General features: G+C 43.5%; 1 protein-coding gene across 1 annotated transcript; it reads right to left on the bottom strand.

Annotated features, from left to right (window-relative positions):
• Positions 1 to 127: 127 nt before the first annotated feature.
• On the bottom strand, positions 128 to 19967 carry slc6a15 (solute carrier family 6 member 15). The gene is made up of 12 exons (XM_076089610.1): positions 19811 to 19967; positions 17615 to 18132; positions 12551 to 12708; positions 11701 to 11827; positions 11409 to 11590; positions 7121 to 7231; positions 5398 to 5639; positions 4458 to 4656; positions 4120 to 4312; positions 3160 to 3319; positions 2670 to 2832; positions 128 to 1197 (listed from the first exon to the last, which is right to left on the bottom strand). Exons 2-12 carry the CDS (start codon positions 17916 to 17918, stop codon positions 814 to 816), a joined length of 2223 nt encoding a protein of 740 aa, XP_075945725.1. The 5' UTR covers positions 17919 to 18132; positions 19811 to 19967; the 3' UTR covers positions 128 to 813.
• Between the last annotated feature and the right edge of the window lie 1532 nt (positions 19968 to 21499).

The following is a 21499-nucleotide window of genomic DNA, read 5'->3' on the forward strand; positions in this document are numbered from 1 at the left end:
ATTTCATGTGTGATATTGCATCACTTGTGTCATTTACATTGAGATATATTTCTGAGGATATGTACTGAGGCTGAACTGTCATTCAAAGAGACAAAGGACAGACACAAATAATCACATTATTTCAGTGTATGGATCATATTTGATCTTTAATTTTTGACGGGGAAAAAAAAAAAAAGACATCGCAATTGAAGCCATTTCATGGAAAACATTATGTACAAGGAGGACTCTGTCCTCACAGACATCGACAGCAACATTAGTAAAAAACAAAGACACGAGAGTTAAGGATTTGAAGTGCTTCTGAACCTTGAAAAAACATGGTTATCCAAACTATCGAGATAAATATATTTATATTTTACAGAATACCTTAAATATACAACGTCCGTTATGTATTCTCAAAGCTGGCTTCATCTACACTGCCCACAGACACGGGTGCGGTCCCAAACATCACCCCCTGACCCCCCCCCCTTGCTCCTTTTGCAGACTCTTTGCTGTTTCAAGTAGGCCTGGTGGAGCGTCCACCTTATTGCTCACAACTATCCTGACGACTCTCTCCGGTAGCAGAGGAGGGAGCAAAAGGCCGTTAGGGAGCAGGAGATGGAGAGGAGTTTGAGACACAACCAACCAAGCAAGTAGGTGACAAGGATTTTCTTTTCTTTATTTTTAAAGGTGGACAGTCATGTAAGGTTCAGAGACGACAAATAAGAGCAGCTACGATATCTACAGAGAATATACAGTACAAGTGAAATATACATGTATGATACCAACTAAACGCACACAGAGGGGTGGAGGGGGAGGAGTGACCAGCCGGTCAGTCTATAAGTCCGACTCGGGCATGTCCGGCATGTCGGCCATCAAGTAACCGATACCGTAGCGGCCGTTGGGTGCGGTGTCCGCATCGGGGCCGCCGCCGCCGCCGCTCTGCTTGCGGTAGATGCTGTTGCCGGGCATCGGCGACGGCGCCTCGCTGGGCGACTTGCCCTGGATCAGGCTGGTGTCGTCGTCCTCCCCCGGCCGGGCGGCCTCCTTGATGATGCGGCCCTTCTTGTAGGAGACGGTGGAGATGCCGCTGGCGCCGTCGTCGATGATGTTGAAGTAGCGCAGGCAGAAGACCACGGGCACGGGCAGGATGGCCATCACTATCAGGGAGATGCAGACCGCGGTGCCCCACGGAGGGAAGTTCACCTTCTGCTCTTTGGCCTGGAGGGAAACAAAGAACGGCAAGTTGGTGGAATGTCATTTTTTGAGTTACATATTGATAGATATTTAGGTTTTAAATTACCGGAATAACGGTGTTTACTTCAAGAAAATTGAAATAAAGGTGGTCAAACTGTTTTGTTTTATTTGGTTGTGTATAAGAAGTGGACGTAGTCATCGTGACGTCACCCATTGGTTTGTGGACTGACGTTTTGATGTCCAGACGCCATACATGGCTCTGGTGGAGACATCCCCTGCTTTATGGTCTGTTTGACTCTAAATGGACCATCATTTACTAAATGAACATCATGCTTTATTGAAGAAGACTTGAAACTAGAGATTGAGACCATAAACTCATGTTTACAATGTTTACTGAGGTAATAAATCAAGAGAGAAGTAGAGTCATTTTCTCACAGACTTCTATACAATCAGGAGTCGCCCCCTGGTGGACACTACAGAGAATGCAGGTTTTTAGACACTTCCCCATCGGCTTCACTCTGCAGAACCGGAGGTTGCCGCCTAATTTGGACAAAATTCATCTTGTAATAATTTTATTGAGGAGACTTAAACAACAGCCACATTTATCAAACAGAGTGGTGCAGGAATTAGTCCTAAAATCATAAAAGTGGTGTTCATTTGTGAAGATTATCTTGCTGAACAAAACGCGTCGGTATCATAAACTTTTGCCACAGACATTATTTTCTGCAATAATCCAGAATGGAGTAGAAACATCCCATTGGCTTTTAGTGGAGGGAACCAGTGCGATGGTAACGTCCAGGTTCCCTGCAGCAGTTTAGCCTCTTGGTCGCCAAAAGATAATATTAGTTGTTTATTGAGGAAAAACACGAAAGCATTTACTAGATTCAGCTTCTCAAATGTGACGATGTAGCTTTCTCTGTATTCATATCACTGTAGATTGTATATCTTAATATTTTTATTCAAAAAAAAAATTGTATTAATCAAAAATAAAGAATGAAAATGAAAGATATTATGAGTTGCACCCCTGCTCTCACCAACTCTACTTCCGGTGTCTGGTTGATTGCATTAAGAGTCTGCACAAACAAACTGACGACCAATCGGTGTGTTCACTCGGGTCTCACAGTGAGGCTCAGTTCAGCTGCAGGTGAACCTTAATTAGCTGCTTTGGTGAGCTGAAGAGTTTTAGCCTCACTGGACAAATGTGAGTCCATTCAGGGGACACTTTGTCCCACTTGGCCTCCGCTCTCGTTTCCCCTTGATGTGATCAAACATGTCTCCGGAGCAGACGGCGCATCCTGTTAATTGTCCGACGGTTAAAGGACGCCTGAACATGTGAAAACTTTGCCCCCCATTTCTAGCCACTCCCTCACTTACTTTGAACCCTTTTTCTTTCTTCTTTTTACTCGTTCCAGGTTTTTGTTGAAAGCTTCCACCCTCATTGAACCCCCCCCCCCCCCCGTCCCAGGAGAGACGAGCCGGAGACGTCGACGACTCACCTCTTCCTGTATCCAGGCACTGTAGCTGGGCGGCGTCATGGACAGCTGGATGAAGCTGACGGCCAGGAGGACCAGCAGCAGGATGGGTGTGATGTACTTCCACATGTAGTAGTAGAACCGGTACGGCGTGAAGCCCAGCATGTCCTTCAGGTCTTCAAAGAACCTGAGGGGGGAAACGGAGGGACGCAGCAGGAGGTGAGATCACATGTCTGTGACAAAGAATTCACAATAGTTTCATATGTCTGCTTTATGAATCTGATGGCCTTCACATGCTGTTTCTATGGCTCCTTTTAAAAACATTCTGTGGATCACGGAATAAATAAACATTTAATCACATAAATACTTATTGCGACGCCCCTATTCCAAATAATTTATCTCCAACTATGACAGCTTTTAAAACAATAACTTTATTGATATTTATGTGCGACAAAAGATGAGTAATTCATAAACCGGTCGACAAAGATGCAGGCGGCGATGTCGGCGTTCTTACTTATCGATCCCGTAGACCCAGGCGACCGCCACGTTCTCCAGTACGACCACGATGAGCAGAGGCAGGGTGGCCGAGTAGTCGTCGAACATGGTCACGAAGTAGTTCCCTGAGCGCTGAACGAACAGGAGGCCGATGGAGAAGGCCAACACGCAGCATCCCACTGCGGGAGAGGAAAGCATCATGCGTTATAGTGAGTAGTAATACGTCTCACTAAACAACCACACGCAATGGAGGGAATGTCAGGGTTCCAACTCTGTATTATTGAGGAACACATGCATCCGCGTGAGGAATAAAAACAGAAGGTGTGAAGAGATAACGTGAGCTGAAATGGAGTGTGTTTAAGTAGAGCAGGACCCATTTAACGCGCTTTGAGTTAATAGAGCAGTGAGACGGCCCACATCTGTTCACTGAAGTGTGAAGCAGCCGCTGAGCCGTCACTGATCAAACCTGGTATGTTGTTGGCGAAACTAAAACAGGAAGAAGATAGTGCTTTTGTTTCCCTCCCGGTAGCTATCGATAGCTGTCTCTAGTCACCACAGAGCATCAATGTGAGGTCTTTGCAGTTACTATCCTTAGTAGTGTAACTGGCTGATGGTGGCAAAATAACGGGGTAACTGTGGAAAAATGTGTTGTTGGTATTTGCTCGACTCTGAGGAAACGGAAAGCGATCCGGTGGTTGAAAAGTTGTCTGTTTTCACTTAGTTAGAGAGAGTATTTCCTGTTTGAGTTGCTTCAGACTCCACAGACATCCAGGGATTAAACTAAGCTGACCTTAAACTTCAACATACTACAAGTCTGCATCCGCCGTGTTTTGGAAGATTTTCCTGCCATGACCACCGTTATATATCCTGCACCCACGACATTCAGTAGTCAAATGAACCTGACATCACAGAATGATTTAAAATGTGTTCGTCATCCCTGCACGAGTTAAAGGAGAGGTACTCGGGAGGTCTCTCTAACCTGTGAGGAATTCCTTGCGGACTTTGAAGGTGTCGATCAGCGGAGTGAGGATGCCCTCGATGGTGCCGAACATGCTGCCCAGGCCGAGGTTGACCAGCATGAGGAAGAACATGACGGACCAGAAGGGCGAGCCCGGGAAGTGGGTCATGGCCTCTGTGAAGGCAATGAAGGCCAAGCCTGTGCCTTGGACCGCCTGTTAAGAGAGGAGAGAAGAAGAAGAAGAGGTTGGACATATTTCTAATTCCCCTATTTTGTCAGTATAATGAAAACTCACATTAAAACCCTCTCAGCTGTTCAGCCGGCATAATCTATAAGTTAATATTTGGGCCTATTTGTACCTTATTGAGCTCCTCCTCGATGCTGCAGGACTCCAGGCCCAGCTTGACATACTGGCCTTCCTTCACCCCTTCGATGATCGAGATCATCTGATGGTAGTCCTCAGCACTGACTTGGCTAACGTTAGTGAGGTTGATGTGCTGAGGGATCAGGCTTCTATCAATGTCGCTCCCCAACAACCCCACAATCTTGTTAGTGTTTCTGGGAAAAACAAACAAAAAACAAACAGTTGTAAGTTATTGATAGTAAAGCAATAGTTGGTTACTGTTGCTCTGTCATTTTCCTTTTCAGTTACTACGCTATGATTGGGCAGTTAATGGTCGGGGGCGGGCTTTAGCGAATGCAACAGTCCACCTCTGCTGCTACACCGTCCTCAATGACCCGCCCTACTCTGCCTCTGATTGGCTAACCACCCACACTCCTCATGCCTAAAGCTAACCAATCCAGTCAATGAAGGCAACGAGTAGCAGCCAATCGGAGGCAGAGGAGGGCGGGTCATGCCTTTGTCAGAGCTACAATGGAGCCCACACTGTCACTAATCACTAATTGCACTTGAATGAATAGTATCACCTTTTTGGTAAAGAGAAGCGGACAGAAGGGTCTACAGCAAATGTATTTTTAAGGAATTAAGGATTATTAGGGAACAACACTGTTCCTGTAAAGCTGGGTAGGTCGTTGTTCACTGTTACAATCAAAAGCAGCATGTGTAGACATTCAGGTTACCTTCAGTAGCTAGCACAGCTAACGCTAGTTAATGATGTGCTAACGTACTGCTAATATTAGCTTCCCCCCCCAAACTGTTCCCTTCTCTGCTTCTTCAACGTCTGAAAAGTAAAGACTTCACCATTTAACTGTGAGTTACATTCACACCTGAACTTCTGCAGGAAATGCAGTTGCAGTCTATAAATACCTTAAATGTGAGAGGAGGCTCGTGCTACTCACAGTGCGACACACTTGCCGATCATTATGTTGGCTTTGAAGCCCAGCACCGCAAACACCACCAGGGTGGCCAGCACGGAGGTGAAGAAATTGATAAAAGACACCAAGACGGCGTCGAAGTGGCAGTTGTTGTCCCGCTTGTTGTAGCTGGAGAAGGCGATGACGCCGCCGAAGCCGAGGCCCAGGGCGAAGAAGACCTGCGTGGCCGCCTCTCGCCACACCTTGGCCTCCAACATGATCTCCAACTGAAAGAACAACACAGGCAGATTTGGCTTTAGTTTGGTAACATGGTCTATATTTAAGGTTCTCACTGAAGGACTTCACCTTAAGTCCTAAAGGAGGACTTTTTTTTAAAATGTTTGCAGATAATTACATCAAAAACAAAACAAACATTGTCAGGACTTTTTATCTATTTATAGCTGAGAGAAGCAAAGTAATAAAATGCTGATGCAGCGAACTTCCCCTGAAGTGTGAAGGTTTACTTCTTCATCGTTGACATGTGGATGAAAGTACAGAAAAAGCAAGTAAGTGGACCTTGAGTTGACATTAAATAAATATGTTTTATATCATTCTAAATGTAATATTTTTAGGTTTGAGACTATTGGTCGGATAAGTTGACTCAGTGATGCTATTTTATGACACTTTACAATTTAAATTAACGACGTAAACAATTCATAACTGCAGCCCTGCACATGAATATACAGTTGTAAAATCCATGCAGTAATTGTTTGTTACTGGTGGCTGGATGTTATGCCGTCACTAATGTTGTGTGTGTGGGTGGGTTAGCATACGTTTTACATATTTTTATTATATATATTTTTTATTATGCTTCATGCTCAAGTCCCGGAGTGTCATGTGCTTCACCTGACTGCTGGGGACGACAAAGCTGAAATTTGAAAAGTATTATTTTGGTCCAATAAGGGCAACAATAATTAACATATTAGCATTTATATCCGTTTGTGTTTTGCAGACACTCGATGCATCGTCTTGCCAAATGACAGCTGCCATCTTGACAGTTTCCACGTCGACGTTTTCTGCAATGACGCTCTCGAGCTGTTCTGAGAACTGAGCAGAAAACACACGGGACTCTGATGTTCAGTGACGGTGGCGTTTGAAGTGGCAAGATGTCAGCCGAGGAGACGGACAGACAGACACAGCAAGACTCTCCGGCTGGTGTCGTTACAGAAAGCCTCAGTAACTCCTGTTTCCATGACGACATGATTTCACAGCCTGGCGCTGCCATTGGCCGAGGAGCCGGCCAATCACGGTGCAGATTTAGGTTTTTGGGTTCAGACACTTTTTTTTTTTTTTTTTCTGTAAAGTAGTGAGTGGATTCAGTTCAGCAGTGGCTCAATAAGCTTTTCTGTATATTCCTGGTCAGTGTTAAGTATAAGATAACTGTAGTGTTTCTACATTTAGTAATGCTGAGAGGATCTATTGACATTTTGATAATTTCTAAAGCAAAAGTGACAAACTCAAATGTTTGTTTTGAAGCTTTTCTTTGTCATAAATGATCATAAACTTATTATCTTCAGGTTTGGACTGTTGGTCAAACAAAACAAGATATTTGGGCTTTAGCAACATATCATTTTTCACTTTTTCCTGATAATTTACAGACAAAACAGTTGGCAGCTTGATCGATAATGAAAATAATAGTTTTCCCTTGGTGGTTTCATTCCAAACTGCACCATTTGCTCTGAATTGACGCAGTTGAAACGGGCGTTACCTTGGGTGTGAACATGTGTCGAATCCCGTCCACGGAGCCCTTCAGCAGCAGAGCGCGGACCAGGAAGCAGATCAACACCACGTACGGGAACAGGGAGCTGAAGTACATCACCTGTAAGCAAACAAAACCTGTTCAAACGCCTGCAGTCGGACCTGTACTCCAATAAAACTCACTCTGCATATCTCTAAGACGTGGCACGCATTAGGAGCGATGCATAATTTAAACACTAAACTAGTGTTTAGGTAAGAAGGACAAAATGTTCAGAAATCCAACTTTTGTTGAAGCCAATGAACTAGTTTGAAGAGAAGTCCGATTATGTTTTACTCACTCAAGTATGTCTCGTTCAGTGCCAATTATTACTGCTTTCTAGAATACTGAGGAGCGTAAAAACAAATCTTGGCTCTGAGATGATAACTGCTGTTCAGTTCTTGTGAGAAAAGAACCCCACTTGACAGACGTTCAGAGTGTGTGTCGACAGAAGACTGTAATAATAAATGTAGTGTGATCTTATTGCCCGTGTTGATCCTGATAACGTGACAGGAACATTAAAATGTGCAGAAAAGAGAGAGAAAGTACTGTTTTTCTTTACTTTGTTTCTCATTAATCTTGAGTTCATTTTTTCTTTTGTGTATTTTTGACAGTGACGATGCATATTTAGGAAGTGGTGCCTTAATGTACCATCTACGTTGTTAAACCGCTAGATCGCTGCAGGAATGAGTCCTAAAAACCTGAAACGAGTCAGAATTCTTTGCTCTTCCGGTTCCCTCGTCTCAAAGTCGATGGCTTGTTTGAACAGGTTTTTCGTTAGATGCCTGAAATGAAGTCTGTGGTTAACTCAAGCTTAAGAGATTTTAACTTTTTACGATACAAAACGCTTCAGTAAATACCCCTCTTGTGAATTTTGAAGCTTTTAAGTGTCTTTAAGAAAAGTGGTTGCTAACAAGTTGCATCTCTGGAACACTATTCGGCCTTTAGCTCAGTGGTGGAGACATGAAGTCATGTGACCGCGGTGTAGTTTGTTCATAGCCTCATACGTTAGTGTCCTATTGCTGAGTGCACTCGCGCTTCAAAAATCATAAAAGTGGTGTTTATTTGTGTAGATTTTCTGAACAACAGAAGTATCAGAAGTATCTGCAATGTGATGCTAACTTCATGGTTAGTGAGAAACGTCCTCCCTGCAGCACTCTGTATACCAGCAGGGTCTGTGCCTGTGCAAGACCCTTTGTGCAATTATAGTGCCAATTAGACAGTGGGCCTCTTTTCTCTTTTCTCTCTCTCGCTGCACTGTGACACGTGGTTTTACAGGACTGAAGAGTGGGTGTGGGTGAATGAGATGGTTTGGGCTTGAGTCATGAGCACGGTTAGGGATTCAGAGACCTCGGGTCTCTTGCATGGTGGTCCATGTGTAGCCCCGAACGGAGACTGACTAACGTCTCGTCGGGATTCCTTTAGATATTTTAAAGTTCAGTCAAGGTTTGTGAAGTTTAACGATTTTCCTCCCAGTGCTTGGAGGCAAAGAGATTCTCCTAAAGTATTTTTGTGATACTTTGACTTTATGTCCTGTACATTTGATCTCTGGTAATGAACAGTTTCTACCTCAACAAGAATCCATACTGGAGACGTGTTTGATGAGTCAAAGCTTGCAAAGTAAGAAGTTACTTCACCGAACATTCTAACCAGTTTAACTTAATTCAACCGTTTAAAACAGGTTGGATGGAATGCAACGTTATGTTATTTCATCCAACCTTTTAAGAAAACACTATTTTCCAGGTATTCCAGGACGAGTGGGAACCCTGCTAAACCTATACAGTCAAATGTCATCATTGAAATACAATTCTTCTCTTCCTCAGCTGCAGCTCTCGTCGTCCGTTTACTGATCAAACCTCTCCGCGTTGTGCTATTGTTGAAGAACACGGTGGTGTCCTTGGTCACCACAAAGCCAAACAGGCTGCTACTCTGTGTGATAAGCAGATATCGGCTCCTTTTGTAACCTCAGTCTTAAGCTCTATCAAAAAGAAGAAGAAGAGACTTTTATTATGAAAGATTTAGTGATATGGCAGATAGCATGTGCACGTTCTGAGAACGGCCGTTATTGTCAGAAGCCGATACTAACATACGTTTTCCCATGACGGTTATTTTAGGTCTAAAAGATGACATCATTTATCACTTGGTATGTAAGTGGTTACTTTGAATCCTTCAAATACTTTTGGTGAATTTCACCACTACTTTACCAAATCCACGACAAGCCCCCTCTCGCCCCCCCCATCATAATCCATTAATACCTTCCCCCGCTTCTTCTTTTTTTTTTTTTTTTGGACACTCTTGACAATCAAGCCAAGCCAAAACAGCGCGTATAACCATGGTAACCAAAATGGCCTGATCCCTTTCTCTCTCTCACACACACACACACACACTCACACACACACACACACACACTCACACACACACACACACACACACACGAACGGGAGAGAAAATGCAGATCGCGGCGGGGATATTCCTTGGAAAAGGCTTTTGTGAACACGGGCCATTAATATTCTTTTGTGCCGCACAGCGCTGATTAAACTTCAGAGACACTTGGTGCTGGCCCCCTTCGAGGGAAAGTTCAGGACCATTTCTACTCTGGCCAACTCAGAAGGCCATCCAGACACACCAGGCTGCTGGAGGACGACCATCTGGCTCAAGCTGTACAATTAACCAGGAGCTTGGCTGGTTCTGTTTGGCTCTTTACCAAAAATGAGGTTATTTTTTACATCTTGGCAGCAGTTGATTTTATTCTCATGATGGCAGTGGAAGGACTTCATTTACGCTAACACAACCCCTCTGATAGAGCGGCAGTCGTGATAGTGATTGTGACAACGATTGTGGTTATCTGTGACGTTTCTTGGCAGACGGCAGGACGTTCCAGACGGGGGAAATTAAACTGTCAAAGAGCTGGAAAAAAAAAAAAAACCCGTCATGGCACAGGTCGAGATTAAAGCACCTAGCAGTATAGTCTGCGGCTGCTCCGGTGAATGCAGCGCAAAAAGACGTGGTGTCGGTGGAGCAAAGGCAAACAGCAGACAGCTGTTGGGATAAGATCTGAGCTCAGGACAATGTCTGGATCAAAGGAGGGGAAACTCGTCTAGTTGGTGTCGGCCGTGTGGACAACTGCATTACAAAAAAACTTGACTTTCAGTCTAATAATCGGGCTGTTACTTTCTGAAAAGCTGGCATACTTGTTACCTACATATCCTTAAATGTGTTAAAATCTAAATTCAGAGAATATAGCAGCAAACAACTATTTCCTTTTTTATTAAATAACTAATTAAAACCAAAGTTATCAGAAAAATGAACACTTGCATACATCAGTATAAGAGATTTGCACTCAGTGGGTTTGTCAGAGCCTTTGAGTCAGCAACAGTTGCGCACAGCAGTTGATGAATGCAGTTCAGACTTACCCACAATAAATGTGCTATAAAACCAAAATAATGAGCTAAAAGGGGCGTAAAAGCCCAATTGAGCTGCAGAGCTGGGTGTTAATTCTCCCTGATTTTGGCCCCATTACAAACACTCATTTCATTGAGTTAAGTTGATTCAAATTCTGTGAGGCTCCACTCTTCTGCAGACAAAAAAAACCTGTGATCCCTGAAATATACTGTATTAATTTTGACCCCACACAGCCCAGATCTGACGAAAGAAGAGGGGGATAAGACCGAAATCAAATGTCTTCCCCATCGAAGCTTATTCTGGGAAGATTAAAAAGTGCGACCATTCGTCCAATTAGCGCAAGCTCCACCATAACCTTAGAAGTGCCCCGGCTAATGCCTGTCATCTGATATGAGAAAGTGTGGAATGACGAAAGATCACCTGTAAAAAAAGTAGAGTTTGCGAGTAAACGCCAACCTTTAGCCGGTGGGCTAATCCTTCCGGATGCTAGTCACGCCACTGTCAGCTTTGCTACGCTAAGCTAAAGTAAGCTTGAGCCAGAAATCGCTCACAAGATCACATGAGCTCTCGTATCTGAGACTGTATCATTAGAAAAATGTGTCAAGTCACATTACAGTCGTCACTTAGTGTCTGTAGACCGGGCAGCTTTACACTTTGCACTGCATTAGCCTCTACCTTGAAGTGAGCTAATTATGTGTGAGAGGCTTTTCCAAAACACTTGGCGGGGAAATTACCTTTTGTTTCTATCACTGTTTCACATTTTCCAGGTTGCAAGAGTGATATTTGAGTGGTTATATAGGCCAAGCTGCCGGGAGTGCAGGGCAGGTGTAGCGTTTTATTCTTCCAAAACCTTGCTTACCTTCCCAGAAGACTGGATTCCCTTGATCATGGCGAGGCAAACCATGGACCAGGCAAACAGCAGACACAAGGTCATCTTCCAGTTGAGTCCTCCACCCTCAGAGATGCTGTCAGAGATGTTCAGGGCCTCGCGGTACCAGTAGTAGGTGGTGGCCGAGCTCTTGTCACACTCCGGCTCCACATCTACGGACAAAACGGTAAAAGTTCTTTCCTGGTTGACAGAACAAGCACCATTATTAAAAAAAAAAAAAAAAAAACTCGAGGCCTTCTGAAGATGCGTGCTCGTGTCTTACATGTGCTGTTCTTGTTCTTGACGAGCGGACACTCGTGCCACGGCAGAGGCTGCTGGAAGGACTGGGAGAAATAGAAGAGACTCCAGCCGATGATGACGTTGTAGTAGAGAGCCACGAAGAAGCACACCTTACGGGAGAGAGGCGGGTTCAACTTCACACAAAAGATACTTCTTATCTACCAAACATGATCTGCATACATTCAGTTCCTCAGTCTTTCTTATTTCAACAAAATGAGTATTTTCTGAGTAAGGTGTCACAAAAAAACCTTAAATACTGAACTGTTTCTTTTTGCCATATTTAGACATCCATGAGTGACCAGTGTGCAGCTTCATCATGTTTCGTATGTTTGCGTTCTTAAAGACTGAATTTAACTTTGCCAGATAGCTGGAAACATAAAATACATCACTTCCTGTATCCTAGATCAAGAAAGATTTACGAGACTCCATAAAGTGGTTTCAGGTTACAAGTTTAATTCAATTATTATTGTATTCTTTTTAATATGCAGCACATAATATCAAAATTGATTATATTTGAAGAAGAATAATTGTGATTATAGTCTCAAATGTTCTGCAAACATTATGTAATGAAACCTTTTATTTTACAATGCTGTTGTTACAGTAGCATAATGACAATCCTGCAGCACTCTAGGAGTCCTAAAACCAGGAAATGAGTTGAATTTTACTTTAGTTTGCCACCGATTGTATTTTCTGCAATAATCCCAGATCCAATGGAAAAATCCCATTTTCTGTTTTGTCGAGGGAACCAATAATACTACTACTGTCGTTTCAACGATGCTGTCGTCAAACCTTCGTACTTCTGCAACACGTTCGCTCCGCCGCGTGAGACTCACCATGCAGCTGGCGAAGCCGATGCCCCCCAGCCGAGGGCTGATGTAGTTCCACACCCCGATGCTGCCCCTGCGGATCAGCTGTCCCACGGCGAGCTCCAGGAAGAACAGCGGGATGCCGATCAGTATCAGCAGGATGAGGTAGGGCACCAGGTACGCTCCTGCCGGTCAAAAACAGAACGAGTTGAACGAAGCCGTGTGCAAAGAAGCGGAAACTGTGTCATCAGATAACCGTGACGCCATCTCAGTTCCTGAAAGCAGCACGTGGGCACACGCACTTTCACACATGTCCGTATCTGCCACATGCAAATGTATATAGGCTTTTATATTCAAACTCGCACACAAACAGCGTCCTCCTAAACGTTAATTACACTTCTACATAATGTCGTCCTGATGGTGACGCATTTGCCTCAAAGCACAAAAAGCAGCCTCTTTAACAGTAGGCCTATTGTCTGGTTATCTCCCGAACACACACACACACACACATCTGCTGAGCTGCATCTGTGTGTCTCCACCAAATGCATCCAACCATAGTGTGTGGCGCAATCAAATAATTCTGGAAACACACCGAAGTCTAAAATTACCTAAATTGCAGTGGGATTACTTGGAGGCGCATCGCGAAGCCAACATTCCTCTCTAGGATTCAGGTCTCAGGGTGAATGACTAACATGAATGCGGGCTGTAATAGTGTGGTGAGATAAAATACAGGGAGGCACGTCTCTTGTGACAGTCAAGAGTACTTGTGAGCGGTACACTGCCGGGCACATGATGCGCTGGGAGAGAACGAGAGAACCGTAAAGTCTTTGTTTAGAAGAAATGGCTGGTGGTTAGATGTGTTCATCGCCACCGGATTTTCAAAATAATGTGCCTTCTGTATTTTCTTGTTACTTAAATGCGCGACGACGGGAGTTTTGTCTTTTTTCCTTTCCCTCGTGTGTGTGTGTGTGTGTGTGTGCGTGTGTGTGTGTGTGCGTGTGTGCGTGTGTGGAAAGTTGTGAGACTCTCAACCCACGGAGATCTGTCGGCAACCATTGCATCATTTCACAACTGCATGGCCGCTGATGAAAAAAACCAAAAAAAAAAACCAGCCAATCTTTTCTTTAAATCACACTTGTTTGAAGTTGGTTCACACACCGATCTGAAAATCCCCCTTTTGTTAACTTTTCTTTCCCCCACCACCCCGCCCCACCATCAGCACCACCCGACCACCTCCCCTCTCACGGGTTAACCACAACATCAGATGTTAACGCTGGCGGGTCGGTGTACTGTAATGTTTAATGTGAGTCACTGATGACGTTGTCAAAACGTCCGTCATGGCTGTATTGTTTTTGAAGATTAGTTTCATCCCTGGTTCAACAGTGGTTATTAATCACATCCTTCCCTGAATCCTGCTGTCCCTCCCATGGTTTGGCTTGGATGGGAGTGGTTTTGTTAGCGTGCCGTGTTTGTGAACCAGAATTAGACGTTTTAATATTAGAAACCAGCTAGTATACTGTACATACACAGAGTACAAAGTCTCTCGGAAGAGACTTCATTCAGCATCAAAAAACCCCTCCGGCTTCCATTGTCTTTTTGAAAACCCTCGACAGTCTCTGTTGGACGTTTCGAACACTTTGATGGCTTTGAGGAAGCAAACAGCCTCATAACGGTGCACTTCATCTTTTCTCAAAATAGTTTCCCAGCTCTCTTCGCTCACGGATCACTTATAGCCGGTTTAACCTGTCTAGGTGTTGTACCGGTGAGTCACATTTCCGTGTTTTTTGAGGCAGTAACAGATGTGCAGGAACAAGGGGTGTGGTGGATTTGCATACCTGTAGTATGAGTAACGAGGAATGGTTCACCAGATCCATCAAAACCAATATGAGTTCATTCATGCATGAATGAATGGAGGTGAAGAGACACACACGATGATGCCCGGTGGGTTTCTGACCAGATGTGTTAACATCCATGAAATATCCATAACATTTGGAACAGCAGGTTGTAGCTTTAAACTAGTTGTTGCTGGGAAGTTCCAGATGCAAGCTCAGGTGTTGATAGAAGAGACATGTGCATTATGTGCGTTATTGATGTGCACAAATTCTCTTAAATGATCTCGAAACTACATTCAGACAACACATAGGGCTGAGTCCACCTGAGCACAGACTTGAGTCACTCTCCCTGTTGCAATTCTGACTTTCTCTGTGCTTTGCTTACATAGCCGAGCCGGTCGAGCAGCATGCCCACATTGGCTAGTTCAATGGCCGCCGCTCTCCTACTGTGGTTACAGCTGATAACGCCATAACGACTGACAGTGTTGTAGCGTAGCACCAACCCTCCGGTTTCCCCACACTGGTAGCTGTCAGCACTGTTGTCATTGTTTGCGCCATGCGGAGGCAATAGATGTGCTCTGAATTTCTTAGTTTAGCACCTTTTAAGGAGTTTGGGGTGAAAGAAGGGACAGTACTTTGTGACTTCAGGGTTCATTGTTGTCCTGAGATGACACCAGATCAATATGTGAAGTACCAGGGCGGCATTAAGGCCACTAAGAGGCACAGTTTTACTGCAGATACAAAAGTACTTTGCGAAATATTAATATTAGTTTTTGTTTGACAAAAGAGGCCAAACAGAGTTCTGGCGACAAGACTATAAATCTAAACAGATTTATTTCAGATTTGACGCCATAGATGGAAACATCCTGGACGATGGTAAGAAGGCTTTTCTTTGGGATTTCCAATTTTCACCAATGTCAATAATTTTATACACGAAGCGATTGATGGAGAAAATAATTGACAGACTAATCGATGATGACAGTAATCGTATTCTCCACAACGCCATATAAGGATACTGTACAGTAAGTAAGTAGATGAAAGTCAGTGATGTGTCCGTACACATTTCAGATCTCACACACACAGAGCTGCTACATTTTAATCTAATTACAGAGGAACACAGCAGGGTGACCAGAGCCGTTAGAAACAGACCCTAAACACACACACACACACACACACACACACACACACACACACACACACACACACACACACACACACACACGAGTATTAACCCTGCAATGAGTCCTCACTGTAACACTCTGTGAGGCGAGAGTCAAGTAGGGCATTGTGGGAAATGTGGTTCTGATTGCAGCGGGGGTTAAATGTTGTTATTATTACACTACAATCATGAGAGCAGAACAGTATACAATATTAGTATATTAGTGCTGGGCAAGTTAACGCGTTAATTTCGCGTTAACGCATTCATTAATTAACGCCGACAATTATTTTATCGCGAGTTAACGCATTTTTTCAAATTTATTATAATTTTTTTTTTTTTTTTGTGGGATAAAATCCAGCAAACATCCTATAGTCAGTAATTTTAGTGCACCTATATGCTGAAATTCACGGTAAACGCATTCAAACGGCACAGATCGGGAGAGAGCGAAGGACTTTGAAAGTTAGCGGAAAGATTAACGTGAGACAACATCCGGTTTCTTCAGATGAACATCCGGTTTTCAGAATAAGATGCCAACAAAGTATGAATTATATTAACATAAGTATAAAACATGCTGCCTGCATCTCGTGAACCAAATGTTATTGCCCTTTTGTTCATATAGCAGTACTTTAAAATACAAGTGCGCAATACACTACTTTTGAATTCATTATTGAACTTTGCCATAACAATGCGATTAATCGCAAAAAATCCATGCGATTAATGGCGATTCAATATTTTAATCGTTGCCCAGCACTAATATATATATATTGTTTGGCTGTTTGTTGGTGAAACGCTGCAGACTGCACACCGACAGAGACTCTCATGTCGACCTTGAAGTCACTGAGCCGTCTGGTTTTGACAGACGAGTGCAGGACAGTAGGAAGGTCTTTGTTTCTCCACCTTTCTTACTCTCGCTAAGAATCACACAGGCTGAACTGAACACATGGCTCTTTAGATGTGCATCTCAGGACTAATCAGGAGGAAGACCATACTTCTGGTGTCTGAGAGTATAGTAATATAAATTCCAGGCACATTCGTGTGATTTATCATGAACGCTGTGACGCAGACTGGCCACAGAAGTGGATCACATCCATAATTGATTTTGTCCTGGTTTGTCCTCTCTTGTAACACACAACTGTGCATCTCTCAGACATTAGAGAAGTACTGTAAAGTCAGCTTCTTTGCACTATTTATAGTGTTTCTGCTGCTTTAATCTTCATTTTGCATCTGGCCCTACAGTGTCATATTAATACATGTTGTGCTCAGTTTGACTGCAGTCTGTCTGCATATAAGCAGAAACGCTCTGCTGGTTCATTCTGATGTCGTTGTTGCTCTACTTGCTGAACTCCCTTTAAAGGATACTATTGCTAATAAGTTAATTGCTGAGATCTGACAACTTTGCTAAAAATAAATCAGACGTGGCAAAAAACTGTGAGTCAGAGTTTTACAGACAAACTTCCTGGTGCAATTTTGTCCTACTCTTCTTGCCTCAGCGCAGTTTTCAAGTCGTTATTACCGACGTTTTGGGTGCGCTAAAAAATGAGTGCCAACTTATCGTATTTACAACCTGCGTTATTGTCTTAAGGCTCATGTTTCTTCCACCGCTGGACTTTGCGGTAGCGATGTTGTCGCGTTCCCAGACGATTATTTTGGTGAGTAATTGATAGAAATGATAAGCCAAAACCATGGAAACAAGACCTACGTTGTAATAACCACAATCGTCCTTTAAGTCAAGAGGTTCTCAATATCTGTTTTTAGCCAAGAACCCCTTTAAAGATAGAGAATATATCGTAGAATAATTTGATGTAACCTATTTTTTTTACTCTTCTATTGTCTTTATGTGGAAGAACACAAGAGAAATGTATTGGAAAGATATGAGACGTGTATTAGAAAGTAATCTATAAACCCCAGTTGAACACCGTTGAATCATAGAAAATCATGAGAAATTAAGTTTTCAGTTCCATGAAATAAACAAGTTAGTTTTCTTTATGATTTAAGTTCAATATATTGAAGTGTTTCTCATGACTATAATCATGGTGATGTGTTTATTTCCCCATGTTTCCCACCACTGAAGTGAAGCGAGTGCTGCCGACAGTAACTCACCCCCTCCGTTCTTCTGACACAGGTAGGGGAACCTCCAGACGTTGCCCAGGCCTACAGAGAAGCCGACCTGGGCCAGGATGTACTGGAGTTTGCTGTTCCAGGCCGGGCGTTCCTCCTCCTCCTCTCCATCCGAGCCGCCTTCCTCCACGTCGCACTCTTTCCCTTCCCCGTCATGGTTGTCGACGATCAGCGAGCTCTTCTTGAAGGCATCGTCGCAGCCGTCCTCGTTGGAAAGCAGGTCCTTGACAGACTCCGTGACATCGTCGCCAAGCTCTCTCTTGACGGCCTTGCTGTTTTTGGGCATTTGATAAAGCGAAACAAGGGGCGAGGGGTGGAACGTCTTTTCTAGTTGGCTGGCTGGAAGGGCAGGGCTCGGCGTCTCGAGGCGGGGGCGTTGGGGTTGGGAGGGGGGGAAGTCACTTTTTGAACTTTGACGGGGCAAAGCTGCGGGTTTAGAGACGGTCTGCGGAGGGTTGAGTGAGCAGGAAGTGGTTTATTTCGTCATTATCACCAAATGTCTGCGGGGCGGAAGAGGAAACATTGCAGTTAGTAAACAGCCAATAAGAGTGATAGTTCTGGAGGAGGTTGTGTCGGTGCTTTGTCATTTGATGAGCTGCTGCAAAGAGTCCAGTCATCACTTTAGTCTTGTTTCAGCCTCTAATTTTCCTTCATAAATTGCTGTTTCACCCTGAATTACCTTTTTGTGTCACCAAAACCTGCTGATTTTGTCAAATGAAGACAAGAAAAGACTTTTTGGAAACCTTGTTTTAAAGATCTGAAATGTCAAATTAAAACCCCAAACTCTTATATTATCTTTACACAAAGCAGATGGACAAGGCAGTAATTCAACTGAAACACTTTTGTTTTATAGAAAACAAATCATTCATATTTTCACACCCTCACCATCTCAGTCCACAGAGAGAATTCTTGCTTTATCAGAGTTATTCTCACGTGGAAATCACATGACTGACTGGGGCAAACAAAAACAAAAAAATCAATGAATGGGGATCATTTTATTACAAGTCATTGTTGTTAAAGAAAGATCAAAAATGAAGCCAGGCAACACTGGCCCGGTTGTGGACCGGTGACTGGGACAGGGACGGGTGGAGGTATGTGGAGACGATCACATTCCCAGCCTCCTGAATAATTGAAGGGAGGAGGAATTAATTTGCATACGGACCCAAACACTTCTGTTCTCCTGCAGGATGGGGAAAGCCCTTGTATGTGGACCATGAAGGGTTCAAATGTCCCAAAATACACACGCGTGACACGCGCCGTTCCCCTCATCAAAAGGGTGTGAGGAAACAAAGGGTTGTCTCTGTTTGTTCTTTCTCATCTAACCGATATACCGAGCTGAGGGAGAGGACGGTTTCCATCCAAAGGGCGGGTTACGGTGCGCAACATCTCTGACTCTAAGTCTGCATCCTAGCGCGTTTTGGTTTACAATAATACACATTTTTAAATATCTTCATAATAAAAAACGCATCGTCGGCGCGAAATGTCCCGGATATAGGCTCTTCCGATGCGACCATGTTGCAGAAATAGGCTACAGCATGCCCGGATGGGGTGGGCACCTTTCACCAGGGTTAAATGATTAATAGATTTCCTTTACCGCTTCCAGATTAGCCTGGTTTGGATGATGTAAAGGCCGCCGTTTCATAATCCAAGTGAACGCAACACAGCGTGATGCTGAGTAACCTTCACTGCACCTTTTTTTGTTTTTGTTTTACGGAGGCGATTATTATTGCATAATAATGAGGATGTGATTTTAAGCTGATGATGAATAAACGCACCAAGATAAAAGATTGTTTCCCGTCTGCACATGAATCAGGGATGACGAGGCCGACGGTCGGCTCCAATGAATGACGCAAAACAATGCGGATGGAGAAAATAACAATAATAATAATAAAATAAAAAGCAATAGTCACACGGGTGCCATGTGGCATCTACATGCACAATCTGAGGAATGCGCACACATTAATGTCCTCCCCTCCCACCCAGTCTGCATGACATCCACATCAAGTGTTTCATCATTCGCTTGCCAGCCACATCCTGCGCACTGGTACCCCCCCCCCCCCCCCCCCCCCCCACACACACACACACACACACACACACACACGGCACAGCATTCGATGCCTTGTAATCATTCTCCTAATAAATCCCACTGAGGATGCCGGCTCGGGGTCCGGTACTCACCCGTGTGGAATAACGGTCGTCCTTCACTGGAATGATGGGTCTCAAGGAATGAAGTTGTGAGAGCACATGCACGGGGCCGTCATTATCACTTGCTTCGACGTTAGCTAGTCTTGCGGTTTGTGTCTGTCACGGTCTCCGATGCTCCGAGTTCTGTATGTCTCAGCCAGAGACATTGAAAGCTAAGAGGAGGAGGAGGAGGAGGAGGAGGAGGGAGGGAGGAAGGAAGGAAGGGGTCCGCCTTCGACGCGCCCATCGCGGATCATGCCCTCACTCTTTCTCCATGATATATATTACCGCATACATGTTATACATCTCTATTATACGACACCGCATATTATACGCGGTAGTTTTATTCGGTTTAAGGTAAAAATCGTGTTTTTCTTTTCTACAAGCCCCCTGTTCTGCTTGGTACGGCCCACTACTACACGGAAAAAGGGGGCTGGCTCGCGGAGGATTCGCAATGTGCCTCTGTTTATAAACGCTCGGTTCCCTCACTGGATGTGTATACACTTGTACATTCTGCCGATTTATTTCCAAACTGCGCTTTTTATATCGGAATGCTGTATTTGGAATTATGTATTTAGGATTTTGAAACCTAAAAAGCGAGGTGCTTGATCGAGGTCCGCGTTTGCTGCGCGTCATCACACACGCGCACCCTTTTGAGGCTATTGCGGAAAAAAAAGAAAAATTTGCATATTAACCAGACGAGACAGATTTTTTTTTCTTCTAAATCAGACGTATTCTATTATATGTATAACGGACTCTTTATTTCCTTTAAATAATGCAACATTATAGTCCATAAAGTCAAGGAAAATAAAATAGCAAAATTCAAAATATTCTGTTTTATTCAGGAAATGTATTGTGCGTTAAAGTGTCACCAGCGCATTTTCATACACAGACAAACTTGTGCTCTTTGGACAAATACAGGATACACCATATACAAACTAATATAAATAAAACGTGTTAAAAAGTACTGTTGATGAACTGATAACAGGCTTAATGGTTATGTATGATGAGTTAAAACAAAGAGGACAATATGGTAGACTTGCATTTGTAGAATAAGTGAAATCATGTTTCACCTCATGAGGTATATCTTTCTCTTAAGTGCAGCATATTGTTCATATGATCTCACTGGTATTATCAAACTATATAATAAATATACAAATATAGTATGAGGTTAAAAGTTACATATCACCATGCTGTAACAGAGACAAGACCACTTGTCTTTAATATGAGACGGTAATATTATTTATTTATTTTAGGTAGTTTGTTACTTTGTACTTATACTTTACAATTTTGAGGGACATTTTTTTAATTCCTTTGACAGCAAAGATTTATTTACTTTGCAATAATAGCAAAACGATTAATTTGATGAAGTACAGTCACAGATTAAGCTACTTTACAGTATATGGCCACGGCACAACTGTGTTTAAGTATTTGGTTGGTGTACTTAAGAAACCCTGAGCTAAACCCTCTCAGTAAAATGGTCTAACTCAAAACAAAACTGTAACTGGGCCGTGGGAGGGAACTGTGCGAGTGCACTCATCCACCTCCCCATCGCAGTTTCAGGGTCACACTTCTGTTGTGCCTGCTTCACGAAACCCTTCCTGGTTTCACTTTGTGTGCATATGTAGCCGGACTTGTGCTATCATTCTGTGTCCTATTTCATCAAGATTTAAGAAAAGGTTT

The sequence above is a fragment of the Anarhichas minor genome, unplaced genomic scaffold (genome assembly GCF_050575085.1).
Source record: "Anarhichas minor isolate MPS153535 unplaced genomic scaffold, ASM5057508v1 ptg000011l, whole genome shotgun sequence".
Taxonomy (NCBI): Eukaryota; Metazoa; Chordata; class Actinopteri; order Perciformes; family Anarhichadidae; genus Anarhichas; species Anarhichas minor.

Bases quoted from the DNA above. Each gene is read 5' to 3' on its own strand.
- slc6a15 (XM_076089610.1), bottom strand. From the start codon at position 17,918: ATGCCCAAAAACAGCAAGGCCGTCAAGAGAGAGCTTGGCGACGATGTC. The intron at 12,709-17,614 runs GTGAGTTACTGT...TTTGACCGGCAG, and splicing joins GTGTCAGAAGAACGGAGGGG to GAGCGTACCTGGTGCCCTAC. The intron at 2,833-3,159 runs GTAAGAACGCCG...TTCCCCCCTCAG, and splicing joins TGGGTCTACGGGATCGATAA to GTTCTTTGAAGACCTGAAGG.